Here is a 14,705-nt window from a genome sequence, read left to right as displayed (position 1 = left end):
GAAATTGCATGCATACTTGACTAAAATTAAAATTGTCTTGTAAGTAAAGAAACATGTCTGCATATGTGTCATTATCACCAAGCATTATTTCCTCACAATCATTTATTTGATTGGTTGATTACTGCGTGAACAGCAAGTTACATTATCTCATGACATACCACACTATGTTGTATCCTTATTTGATACATATTGGATATAAGGTAAATACCCAACAGGCTTTATAGTTCTCTTCACATATGGCTTCAATTTACATACTTAATAGCTATTTCATGTGACACCAATGTGACACAGGCATATGGTGAACTGATGGGAAAATATATGAGTGGACATAAAATTGTTAGAACAAACAAGTGCATGAAGTTAGCAAAGCAGATACACTAAAATTGGGGCAATACAGTGGTGTAATATGTATAGCCAAATTTGTATGTCTTAGGCTGGACACAAGTGGGACTAGTACTGATTTTGTCACTCCAATCAAACTGAGTTAGTGTGTACTGTAGACTACATTGAATGTCATGCAAGTAGCAGTATCAAGATGCACAATCATGGCTCTTTTAACTCATTTGTTTAGGCCAACAAGTTTGTGGCATTCAACATATATAGGTAGGTCTGCAGTGGCCCATATGCACACTGATATATCAGATAGTTAGAGACTACACCATGTATAGTAGACCTTTAGCCATTGATGGTCACATGCAAGCGTATTCACAAATGTAACCTTTAACCTTCATGTTCTTGAAATGGAAATGTTGCCATAGTATTTTATCTGCATAACTATATACTTAAATACGTCACTGTACATGTTTGATTATGTCAAATTGTATCATTAAGGATTAGCTTTGTAAACTACAATTATTCTCTTAAAATAATAGTGTTTAGTTTGTATAAGACAGAAGACAATTTGTGCAAGTGTATTACTTGAACTTTTATTTTTTCATTGTCCTGGAGTAAACAAAGACTGTATGTGCGGTTGTGCATGCTGCATTTGCAACCTTTTTTTTATTGTTTCTTTTTTACAGAACCACCAAATTTAAGTTTAGTTTTTACGCTGGTATAGGAAAATATTATTATCAAAACACTTTTATACCATACTGCATTTATAAGTAGTAACTAGCAAAAAGTCAATTATAACATTATACCATAGCTGCATGTATATGAAAACAATGTTAGTGATAAACTATTGTTGTTGTGTTCAGTGGTGCAACTATCCCTATTCTTCACCATCAGGTACACCACAAAATGATGGCCAAACATGCAACTTCTTCATCAGCCAAAATATCACATCATAGTAAATAAATGCTCCAATGACAAGAAATGAAAAGCCAATTGGCTGGAAAATATTAAATTTTTGCCACACAACAATCAATCCAAATATCCAAATGAAAAGAGTACGGACACTATCGAGGACCATTCTGGTAGTAGCACTTGCTTCTTTTGTTACACTCAATCCAGCATAATTAAAAAAGACAATACTAACAACAGTACCAAGGAATGCCACAGTTAAAGTGGGAGAATAAAATATCTGATGGAAAGCATCAATTGTGTCTTCAAAACGAGTATGATCTTGCCAGAAATCTGGTACAGCTGGTAGATGCCATGGAATGAAGTACATTGGAACAAGTCCAATTCCAACAAAGCAAAGTCCGAAAATCCCCTCCCAACCTACTCCTTGTAATGGAGGTACGTTTAATCCTTGTACAAAGTACTGTTCTACAGTCATCTGAATGGCTGCAATTATCTGGGCAGCCACAATTAGTAAATCTCCTGTCAGGACTGAACGTGAATCACCTGAATTGTCCCCTCCTATCACATCACCTAACCCAACTACTATTAAACCGATAACAACAGCTGACATACCCACCCAGTGGTACATTCGAAGTTTGCTTCCAAAAAATGCTACCGATAGTAGAGCTGTAAAAATAATGACTGCCCCTCGTAACATTTGAAAACTTGAAGCAAATGTTAAAGTGAGACCAACATACATTGTGGATGTTCCTATAACATCACAAAAAGCAGGAATAGCAAATATAAGTGGAGAAAACTTTTGACTCCCAAATCTGGTCACATCCTTTTTGACCCATTTATAATAGTAGTACAGGATTTCAAACACAACTATACAGCTTGCTTCTCCAATAAACATCCCAAGTGTCTGAAAAGACAACACACATATTATTAGCTATAATCTATATTATAATATCACTAACTTACCTGCACATAAGGGTGTAAAAAAGGATGTTCAGGTTTTGGATTAGTACCTTTAGCTGTTATAGTATCAGCCCATCTAGTAAAATTTTAAGTGTAAAGAATCACAGAGAAACTGAATGGGATACACTATTTCACTATGCTAGAACAATTAAAGTAACACAACATAATAAATGTATAGATTGGAACCATTGTTATTCATTACAACTGTGTTTAATAAACACTAAATATGTAAGTCATGGTAAAATTGCTGAATAATGCAAACCACCAACAGACTATTCCTAAATGTCATATGAAGGGAACAGAATTATGATAGCAAACTTTTCTCTACAAGTCTAATGATGTGATATAATTATATAGGATCAATTTTACAATCCTTATTACACTTGATTTCTTACGATACACCATTTCTCTGCTTTGGTGGAAGCATTGGACTCCATTATATGGACATGTATATCCTTTTACTTAAAGTGTAATGAATTTACAAGCTGGTAGGAAAGATCATACAGTATACAGTAGCCTCCTTTCTCTATGTCTTTCTCACTCACCATAATTATGCAATGAAGACATTTACGGTAACCGTAGCCTGGCATGAGACATTGCATGAGTTTTAGGTATATAGGCCAAGTTTTAAAAAATTTATTCAGTTAGGATTAACGGCACTTATAATGTTCCAATGCCAGTATTTCATCAATTGGGAAGTATTTCAGCACCCAAAGAGGTTCAGTATGCTTTTTAAAGCCATTGGGCTTGCATGCATGCTTCCAACCTTTATGGCCTTGATTTCTTCACTGTTCGACATTGCTTTGACACCTTTTCGTCAACTGCAGCAGCAGCTACAACACACTAAATACTTAAAACCGGCATTTCTCCATACTTTTAAATAGGCTATAAGCCCGGTTTTGTCACAATTTATGACTGCTGAACCAATGCATACTGTCTCAAAGGAATCAATAGTGCTGACCAGACATATACTGTATAGCGGGAAATTTTTGAAAAGTTATAATTTTGGAAAAGACAGCTTAATTGTAAGTTCGAAAACAAAATTGAAATGAACCCTCTTTACCGCACTACACCTTAGATAATTAGGTAGAAGGATTTATGAACCCCGCACACTAGGAAGTTAACATTGGTTGCGTTGGTCATACAGCTTTTTAACTTTTCTATGATTCCTTACACCCTACCAAAATGTGTTAAACCTTTTCCGTTATACTTGTTACGTTTAAACAAGGGGGAACATAATCTGCTGTACAATTTAAGTTCTACTTTAGCCCAAATAATTTGTAGCATGCCTAAAGAAGGTATTTGAGGTGATGATCCCCTTGTTCAAGCACTTTTTATTGTTTGTATAAATAATGCTTCCTTACACTTTTTATTAAGGCTATACAGCACAAGTGCCGAAGGTCTATAGGCCCTATAGCCTGTTTAAAGATGTTATATTAAGTTAAAGCACTGCCACGAGTGCTATATGAAAAATAAGCATGAAGCCGAGTGCTTTATTTTTCATATGTGTAGCTTTACTATACACTAGGACTCATAATTAACACACGTTGCATGAAATATTAGCAGCCCGAATGCACAAAAACTGGTTTAACAAAGTAACCCATGTGTAGTTCACCATGGTTTGGCATGGTAGACATTCATCATGTATTTTGGCAGGTCTTGGTCACAACCCACAATTGATTCTATTGTGACACATGGTGAAGTATTCCATGATATCTCCAGGACTTTCCGTTTACATTAACAAGCATAACAGCAACGTTACCTTCTCCCACCCATTTTTAGGTATGTCTATAAAAGCAATCCAGTGGTAGCACATTCTGGTAGCACTCATGTTGGCTGTGGGGTGATTGACCACACAGTGTGGTGCATGCTATCAGCCTTCACCGGCTTGGGTGATTAGTCGTACTGGTGTGAGCGCCGCGGGTTATTAGCCTGCACTAGATAAAGCACTGTTTGCCCTAAAGTGTACTTTATGGAATTCAAAGTACACCTTTTCCTTTGATCTTGCCCACGCAAAGTTCTATAAGTATGTTTGAAAAGGTGCAGAAAGGAGAAAAACATCCATGAGCAGCCTGCTACGTGTGGAAAGAGCATGTATAAGCTGCAGTCAACAACTAGACGATGGTACACATTGTATGATATGATTACTTTTCATATGTGTACGTACGTATGTAGTTTATTTGTTTGTTAACTATTTTTCTATCATGCATCAAAGGAAAGAAAGGAAAGGTTATTAACTGTATGGCAAGAAATAATGGTGACTGTAGTGTTGGTGATGTCTTTTAATCAACTAATTCAACTAAGCTAAGGCTATGAACATACCACATTGATTTCCACTAATAAGAGTAAACTTTACAGTATTTGTAATTATGTACTATTCCTAAGAGCTACAAGTATAAGGAAAAACTAGGAATTTTATGTTTGATTAGGGATCATAGAAACGAGTAGGGAAACAATGGAGGTTGCCTACACCTGCAGATACACTAGTGAAAATTTAATCCTACTTCAGTCAGCAATCATGACTGAATTAGGGATTAAAATGTTCACTATAGTATATCTGCAGGTGTAGGCAACCTCCCTACCTTTTGTGTCTATGATCTCTAATTGAACTAAATTTTCTTCATTACTTGTTTGTTAACATTCTTGGTAACATTATTATGACCGGTGAACCCATGCATACCACATCAAAGAAGAGGATGGCACCAGAGTTAATGTTTTCGTCTGAATGTGCACCCCAGTTATCAATTACTGACTTGAAAGTGAAGTAGCCATTACACTTCGCTATCTGCTATGTTTAGCCTGTTACAAACCAGCCACCACGGAAAATAGAGATGATCCTCGTTTACAAATGGCAAGCCATGAATCACGCTACCTCAACTTGACACCTTGGGAATTCAGCAGAAAGAAATGGGACACAAAGGAGTAAGTCCATTATGAGTGTATTGTACGTACTGCGGTATGCCAAAGGAATGTGTCGGGACAAAGCAACATCTAACAGTGAAAAAAAATCAAGCCAGTATCCTTAGCCATTATCAAGTTACACTGAAGGCAGTTAGTCAGTTGAAAATTCTATTGAATAATTTTTCAAAAATTTCATAGCACTTTATTGGAAGTGTTTAGGGTAGTACCAAAGGCACTTTTGGGCTTGGTTATACCTAACCAATACTGCCAAGGTGCCAGCACCCTTAGCTAGGTCTGGGTCACATGGGGCAACATAAAGGATTCAAAAAATTCCAGTGTCAAATTTCCTAGTATTGGGTCAAAGAAGCATGTCAATCCCTATTATGTCCTGACCTCCAAGTGGAGTTTCTGTAGGGGTTTAGACCACAGCAAGATGAATGTCATTGGCTACTTACAGGTATCTAAACTGATCCTCTAGATCCTTTGTTTATGTCTCAATAGATCCATATCTCTGGGGTGATACAAAACATGGAAATTATGCACCTGTAACATTGGCAGCGCATGGGCATTTAACTGGATAGCAAAGTGCCGTAACATGCATTACAAGTTACAGGGAGGTGTGTTGGGCTACATTTCTCATGTAACAAGCAGTTGTGAAGCAGCAGTGAAGGTATGACAATGGGCTGTGGTCTAAATTAATTATACAGTGAAACCTCACTTAGCAGCCACCTCTTTAATAAGACCACCTTGTTATATTGGCCACCTCTAGTAGGTCCCAAATATAGCTAAGCAGTACTTTATGACCTCATTAATAAGGCCACCTTGTTATTCAGGCCAAATTTTTTTATCCCAGAGCTGGCCCTATTACTGAGGTTTCATTGTACATTGAAACACAGGGTTCTATGGAATTTAGAAACCTGTAGGCCCTGTAGTATCGCCCTCACTTTGCTCGTGTGCCACAACACAGGGCCTTTCAGGTTTCTAAATTCCGTAGAATCCTGTGTTTTGATGTCTAAATATTATATAGACTGAAAATAGGCATTGTACACATGAGATATACACTACACATGGAGGTACATACTAATGATGCACCTGCCATATGAGTATATACACTCTAACAGGTCACAATACATTAGTAAAATGTAACACTTTCAGATCAAAGGAGCCGCCCAGGCTACATTTATTATGTAGCCTAGCTAGTCAGGCTACATCTGAATGTAGATCGGGCTACAACTGGGCATTGCTTATATAGACATCAAGGCCAAAATTGATTGTGGGGTCGATTAATACTCACATAATTAGGATGCACGACTTGGATTTTGCCATGAAAACCACTCATACGGAGAGTGTTTAGTTATTTTCGCCATCCTACGAGTTGAAAAACATTGGGGGTAAGGTGAGAACTAGTGCTATAGCTTATTTACCTATCGTTTCTGTACATTATATTTGGCAGACACGCCCCCCATCATGAAGTTACCACTCTACACAAAGTAACCACTCTACAAGCAAGCTTACTTATCTAGGCCTTTAGTAAACTCTATAATTATTTCATAAATGATTCAACAGCACTGATTAAAACATTAAACTTGCGTAACCAAAATTTTCCGTGATATTTTTAGGATTTGTCTGTTCATCATAACGAAACGTAACCAGAACGTACTAGCTGCTGACCCATAATCGAAATTTTTAGGCATGCATATATAATATATCTAGTGGTTGCACTCATATTGGCTTGGGTGATTGATTGCCCTGTGCAGGGGTGGATCCAGACTTTTGAAAAGGGGGGTTCCACTTTGGAATTGCAACTTCAGCCTAGCTGTAAGTTGAAGAAGAAAAAAAGGTCACCACCTGCTGACAATAGCTGCCCCTCACCATGGATGCCCTTACCAACTATATTTCCTGATTTATAACTAGATACATAGCTTGCTACACTGTTGCTCAAAAGACTACTGTGACTGCTCTATTAGAGTATCTCGATTAGACTGCTCTATTAGAGTATCTTGAGTAAGAGAGGCTCTTTCAAAAGGGGGATTCCATGGAACCCTTTGAACCCCCCTGGATCCACCCCTGCTGTGCAGGCTATCAGTCTGACACAGATGGGAAGTGTTACATATTAGCTGTAACACGGAGTATTTGGGATTTTTCCATAAATGATTGCCCACTGCTCTCGGATAGTCAGGCATACATTTCAGGCGAAGCACTCATGCTTGTGTTACAACTATTACATGTATACTCGTAAAGGCACACACTACATGTGGTTTTTTTACAAACTGTTGTTGCAGATGTCATTCATAGTCAGTATAAGGGGGTGGGACTTAAGTGAACAATATGGGTAAAACTCGTTGAGTTAAAATTTTATTTTGATCATTTTATTTGACTAATCCTTACAACATCTTTAATTTGACACATGATGTAACTTTTTATACGTAAAAGGTACCAGGCATCACACTGTGATGTTGAGCTAACTGCAGATTATAGACCATGCATACACGTGTGTAGAGTCTATAGACCATGTGCAATCTCTGGCATGATCTTGCAAAAAGTTGCTACAGTTTCGGGTTTCATGTTCTACAGGAAAAGTGAAGACAAATAGTATTGATTGCTCTACTGCAAACACTGTCATAATTCATTAAGTATGTTGTACACTTTTCACTTAGTAACATGAAAATACTCTAACTTCCAGTATGATTCCTTCACATTCACACATTAGCATTATATCCAGCATAGCGCACATACCATATAACAGGCTCGGATGATTGTTACAAGGTCCAAATTCTTAGCCTTCAGCATTAATTCTTGCAATTGTGAAATCTGTGCAGAGACAGGAACGATTTCTCAGTAAATCTACCCATCTCTTTTGGTACTATTTACAAAAACTCAAGAATAACAGGTATAAGCACTTGGCAAACTCAAAAATATATAAGAAATTCAGTTAGCCAGCAGAATCTTTGATTTGCAAAATAACATTGGACCTTATCACCAGCACTATAAGGTTAGCTAGTCTGCAAAAAACTTCATGTCTGGTAAAATTGTAAAGCTGTCATCAAGCTGATAAGTTAATGGTTTACAATATTTTCCATCAAAATACTAGATCAATTTTTCCATCAATTGCGAAGTGTGACAAGGGGGCACTGTTACAAGATATTTAAGCCACATGCACAGAAGACTGCAGAAACCTTTTTGCTATAATGAATGAAACCATTTACCTAATGAAGTAGTGTAGATGAACTCTGTAAAATTAGATTAGATAATTTTAATTGCAATGAGCAGAACTCACAGGCTTTATGCCTCTTTTCCCTGCATTAATAATCATAATAATTATAGAAGGGGTGGCCAGCGCCACACTCGAGGCCACACTACAATATTTTTGTCCTAAAATGGCGTCTTATTGTGTGCATGTGAATTAATAGAGAACCACTCCCTAGATCGCACATGGTCTATATAATCTACGAGCTAACTTACTTTGTGGATAAAGTGTTGATTGTTCCCGAAACGACCATTAACACTGACACAAATATAACAAACAGATTCCTCTTAATATGCCACCTGTCTGCTCTTAATATTCCACCTTTCTGAAATACCTGGAGGTCTCGCTGGAGGTTCACAGCATTACTACCGGTATATCCATAGGATCCTAATTTTAGGTTTCCATCCATCACAAATCAACCTCTGTTAGTCTGTACAACTATGGGTGATTAATCCCAAGTCAACACCAAAACCGTAGGCTCACGGTGATTTCCCTAGGATTTTAAAAATAAATTTTGCATCTCGTGAATCGTGAAAGTTTTATCCGGTCCTTTGTGTGGAGCATAAAATTTTCAAAGTGGATATAGTACCGGCACCGGTTACGAACGTGAACGGCTATTTTACCGGCAGAAGTCCATCATTTACTGGACTATCAAACAAACCAGTTGTCTCTAGGCGAGCTAGAGTTCAGTGTGGTACGCGTCCAATAGCTATGCCCCGAGCATTTGACTTTAGGGCACGCCGGCGTCTAGTAGGTTGCCCTGAGCATTCAACTTTAGGGGATGCAAAAAGTAGCTAGTTCCTTAGCGCCGGTTAGGGTAGGCTAGGGTTCAGCTTTGGTTTCTTCTTCACGAGCTTCTTCACTCTTGTTATTATATAGAAGTCACTTCAGTCGGATGTCAGTTTATAAGGTAGAAACTAAGGGAGATGATTAGCTGCAGCACCGGTGGTATAATGGTTACGAGCATTGCCTATGAGCACGGGTGCCTGGGTTCGAGCCCCTGCTGAGACTTTTTTTTTCGCTTTCTTAGGTTTTTTGTCTAAGTTTTTTTTTTAATGCATGTGACTGCCGGCACTATATAACTTGCCTAAAATTAAAAAAATAAAATTTTGCATCTCGTGAAATACTGAAAGGGTTGTATACAATTACTGGACTGGACTGGACTTAGGTATTTTCCCTTTTTAAATCAAATATTTGGGAAACTGGTTGTAAGTATGCTAGTCTCATGTAGTTAGACCACTCCCCCACATTTAAAGAAACCCACACACAAACTAAAGAAAGCTGTGATCATGCCAGACTTATTAACTTCAGCTATGTATAGAGGTTCTAATAGATCTTGCACGTCAACAAATCTAAAACAGAAGTCACATGTGGTAACTATAGTTTAAAATTCAAATCGAACCAACTTGATTGGTTGAAATCTTGTGCACATGATTTCACTTGTTGCTGTCATGCAAAAACTATAGAACCTTTTTATCAGCTATGGAATAGCAAGACAGTTAACTGTCACCACTTAATTTAGCCGACTCCATGACTATAACTTGTAGGATACATGGTTACTACAACACTACATAGTTACACATGTGCTGTATGGTTGTACTTCATGATAAGACGAATGGTAGTCGTACAATAGAGATTATGTCAAGAAAGAGAATTGCACACAATCCTAAGATAAGAGATAGTGTCAAGTAGACAGGTCCACCTGCATATTTTACATTCAATTAATGTAGCAATAGCTATAATCAAGAGTTAATAATAGTGGAAAGGAGAGTGTCTAACACAATACAGAGCCTCTACAAATGATTCAGCGTGATTCAAAGGGATTCTCTCAGACATGTTAACAAGTGCACACTGCCAGAAAAAGGAAATGTAATGATTGCACATGGGAAGAACAAGGAAATGTGATGATTAAAGCAATCTTCACATATAGAATACACTAGAATTTTACAGAGGAATCCCTTTGAATCACACTGAATCATTTGTAGAGGCTCTGTATTGTTCTCCTCTCAATTATTAACTCTTGCTATAATCAATTGCCCAAATATGTGCTAAAATGAAAAACAAAACAAAACAACAACAAAAAACTGAGTCCACTAGTCCAGTCCAGTGATTGTATACAACCATACTGAAAGGCCTAGCGCTTTTCGGGGGGGGGGGGTGTGATGTCACGTCGGCACACGCTGCAGGTCAGCAATCCAAAAAATCGACTTTTACAAATCAATTGTAGTATCCCACTGCTAGATCCACCATGAAACCGGAGGCACGACTGTTGTCTTTTCAGTATTTCACGATACAAATTTATTTTTTAAATTTTATGCTCCACACAAAGGACCGGATAAAACTTGCCACTTAGATAGATATTAGGCCAACATAATAAGATTCCTTGTTTCCTGTCACCTTGAAACCAAACAACTAGTGAGGGCGCGGTTATTATTAATAACTAAAATTTTATTATTTTGTACTTTTAATTAACAACTAGCTACTGTCAAAGCTTAGAAAATGATACTTATAAAAAAACTGCGGTAAAACACAAGTTAGTGTATCTACAATACAATACACTGAAAAGTAATAAGTTTCAAATACATCTCTATAACCGTGACACACCTTTTTACTTACACACAATAAACTATACAGAATTCTCTCCTCAAGTTTAAGTATGTTCCTTAGTCTTGGGTCTCTTGATGGGTGTTTTCCCTTCTTCCTTACAGTCTGCACACATTGGAAGATTAACAACGTCTTCTGACATGACCTCTTTTGCACAGTAGCAACATATCAGTTCAAATCCACAAGAATATTAAACTGACATCATTTCTTCTGAGGTGCTGGGCGATATTAACTCTACAGCAAACTTAAAATAAATACCAAATTGTGAGCAAACTGGTATAACACACTGGTCAATTCCAGATACTATCAGAGCGTCTATCTTGTTCCCTACAAACGTTTTTAATAACCTCGCTCTCTTTAATTCCTGTTACTTCGATATGGTATTGTCCAGCCTTTATACAAGAAAAGAACTCACTGAATGTCACGTTTTCTTAGCGGAAATCAGGGGCGTAGCTAGCCAGAAGGTGATGGAGGGGCAAGCATGCCCCCCCCCCACGAAACACTCAAAATCATTCACGATTGCAAAAAAAGGCTAATGACCCAATGGTGGGCTAGCCAACATACGGTGTTGTATTATTACAGCTTAAATAACTAGCTACGTAACTATTTCAGTACTGACTGCTTCCAATCGAGGTAGCTATATTCGTCGAGCATCATCGCACGTACCACAACTGTACTCCAACAAATTCATCCACAGTCCGGTAAAGTTAATACTTTAGTGCAAATACAAGTTACTTTACGTTAGCCACAGCCTGTGCTGCAGTCCTAGCACACTGCTGACAAGATGACGTATTCACTCACTTCACTCGGCGAAATTCAAATGCCATGTATTGCACGAAATCCTGCTAGCAGAACTTGTAAGCTTGACTGATCCACCTGACTGACTGACAAAGTAAAAAAGACTGCACTGCCGTACGTACGTACAAAGGTCCAGTGTGATCGACTCGATAAAATAAACTTGGTACATTTATTTAGCTAACACTTTATCACCTCGTAGGCAGTACGTTCGTAGCGTCATCTGGCCTCCTTTGTCGCTTGTGAGTTGTGACTCCTGCCGCGGAGAAGCGGGTTACTCTTTTTAGATTCAAAAATGTTCTATCACGCGAGTAATCTAGGCTAAATATAGAAGTATGTCTCTAACATTTTCGTTCGATGGATTCACGAGCGAGTTGAATGTTGGTGTGTGCGCATTCACTAGCAACACCTGGTGATACCGCGTAGTAGTGTACATAATTTACAGTCATTTGCGTGTCAGTTTAATACTGGTAAACGTGTGACGAAGGTTTTAAAAAAATCATGTAGTGATGGGGGGGCAAATTCCCCCCCTTAGCTACGCCTCTGGTGGAAATCCACAATAGTCCACGGAACTATCACCCCTTCCTAATACAATTTGCACGCTTTTGTACATTTGTACAGCTTCTTGTGTAAACAATCTTACTAAACATAGCCACGTGGCAAAGAATATTCTCGAACATATAACAGAAATCACCGTAAGAACACGGAAATATTTCGTATTTCTAAATACTAATTACAATAATAATTACCAATGCGGAAAGTAAAGTGGTATGCGGGCGGGTGACGGGAAACAAGGAATTAATAAATGCTGGCCTTATCTAGAGTTATTGTAGTTAAAAGAATGTATTTATTTATTTATTAAAAGAAGGGTTCCACAAAAGGCTAGTTAGCCTGTACTAGGTGGTCCCCAACACAGAACATACATACATGTACACATACAGAGCATACATACATACACAGAACATACATGCATATACACAATCAAAACAAATTACAAAAGAAATGATATAGCTATTTACAAAACAAAAAATGTTTAAGCTTATGCTTAAAACTGCCTGCAGTTGGCTGTGACAAAATTGTTGGAGGTAAGAAGTTCCATAGAAATGGCACAGCCACAAAGAATGAGTGCCTAAATGCGTTGATCGTAGAACACACAAGGTTTAAAGTTAAGGAATGAGATCTAGTAGATAGTGTGTTAAATTGAAAATATTTAGAGAAATCAATGGCTGTTCTCTTATGGAAGATGGAATACAGAGTCCAAATAGATATATAGTCACGACGTGCTTTGAGTGAGGGCCATCCCAGTTCATTGACACAAATAATTGAAGATTTGGACCATTTATTAGTAGATGAATCCCAAAAACTTTTGATCCAGCGTGCAGCCCTATGTTGTACAGACTCCAGTAAACTAATATCTTGAGCCGCGTATGGAGACCATACGGCACAAACGTACTCTAAATGAGGTCTAACTAGAGCTTTGTAGGCACCAATTTTAGCAGCTTGTGTACAACCAAACATAGCACGGCGTATACGATTCAGACACTTGGTAGCTCAGTTTACTGACAACATATTGACAATGATCATTCCACTTAAGTTTCGAGTTAATAATAACACCAAGATACTTCACAGCAATAAGCAAATGATTCACTGGGTTCCTGGCACAGGTTGCTCTAGTTTCTTTCAAAAATCAGAAACGAAATACGAATTTTCGAATTCAAACTGCCCTACCAGCCAAGACAAGAAAGCCAACTCTTCCTCATAGTGATGTGAAATGGTTGGATGCATAGTCTGTCTATGCTGTTAGTCTGGAAAGGATCTAAAACTTCTCACTACCTGGGTGAAGAGTGTCAAAATTTTTGGTTATCATTCCCTGGTATTCTTGCAATAGTGTCAAAGTCTTTTCCAGTACTTCTTATGCCACACTGGTCACCTAATTTTGTTTAGAAGGATGATAAATGACGCTCCAAAAAGTTTAGTAGTAATAGCAGTCGGGTATTTCTGTGATTTCATATGATGCAGTTTACCAACAGCCAAGTCACCAGGAATTGCACTGGTGGGGTCTATTCTACAGAACGGAATGGAATGGAATGATGGACTAAACTACGGAACAGAATGCTTTCTCAAATTAAAGCCTGCAGTTTACCATTGCTGAAGCTGCCCTTACAAGCTATGGACGTACCTCAAGTGGGTGATCAAACATAAGGTATAAGTAGATGTATTATGGGACACTTTGATAATTCATACTATAATATTATTAGGTACTTACTTCACTGTGTGTAGCATGCTACAAAGGTGTTTTGACATGCCAAGTGTGTAAAAAATTAGCTAAATAGTGCATAGTTATTGAAGATGTTGATATAGCTTAAAACCGCATAAATCAAACTTAATTTTGCTGTCTAATGATGACTCTGTAAAAAGCTGGTAAATTAATGCTTAGAAGATGATGAAATGCAATCGTGTGTAGCATTTCATCTTCATAACATGTTGTTTGAAACATTATCTATTATCCAAAAGGTAGAAAAAGTAATCACTCAACTAAGGAATTAGTTTCGGCATGTTCCAGTAACACCTGAAGTGAAGGAAGCACACACAGTGGTTATATCTGCCTCTGCATTGGAATTGTACTGCACTGACTGTCAATATACTTTGTTTTTATTAAGAGATGTATTAGTAAATGTTTTAGTATAAATTGGAAGCTATTTGCAACTGTCAGTGTCTGAAAGTAGAACCGTCTCATAGCATGATCAGCTGTCTCATATTTATGGATATTTACATGTCAGGAAGCCATACAAAGAAATTCTGCTTTCTTGTAAGCAATATCTGTCAAATTTCAATATTCATACTGGTGCATACCTGGTCCAAATTTTATTGCTTTACATGCTTTCTGCTCCAAGTTAGAGGATATTGAAATAGTTTGCACATTTTTTCTGTCTCGTAATGTACACTGTCTCGT

General features: G+C 37.7%; 1 protein-coding gene across 1 annotated transcript; it reads right to left on the bottom strand.

Annotated features, from left to right (window-relative positions):
- Nucleotides 1-1,052: 1,052 nt before the first annotated feature.
- Nucleotides 1,053-8,842, bottom strand: LOC136241331 (solute carrier family 35 member F6-like). The gene is made up of 3 exons (XM_066032524.1): nucleotides 8,569-8,842; nucleotides 2,209-2,281; nucleotides 1,053-2,149 (listed from the first exon to the last, which is right to left on the bottom strand). Exons 1-3 carry the CDS (start codon nucleotides 8,760-8,762, stop codon nucleotides 1,211-1,213), a joined length of 1,206 nt encoding a protein of 401 aa, XP_065888596.1. The 5' UTR covers nucleotides 8,763-8,842; the 3' UTR covers nucleotides 1,053-1,210.
- Between the last annotated feature and the right edge of the window lie 5,863 nt (nucleotides 8,843-14,705).

The sequence above is a fragment of the Dysidea avara genome, chromosome 12 (assembly GCF_963678975.1).
Source record: "Dysidea avara chromosome 12, odDysAvar1.4, whole genome shotgun sequence".
Classification (NCBI taxonomy): domain Eukaryota; kingdom Metazoa; phylum Porifera; class Demospongiae; order Dictyoceratida; family Dysideidae; genus Dysidea; species Dysidea avara.
This window is presented reverse-complemented; position numbering and strand designations above follow the sequence as displayed.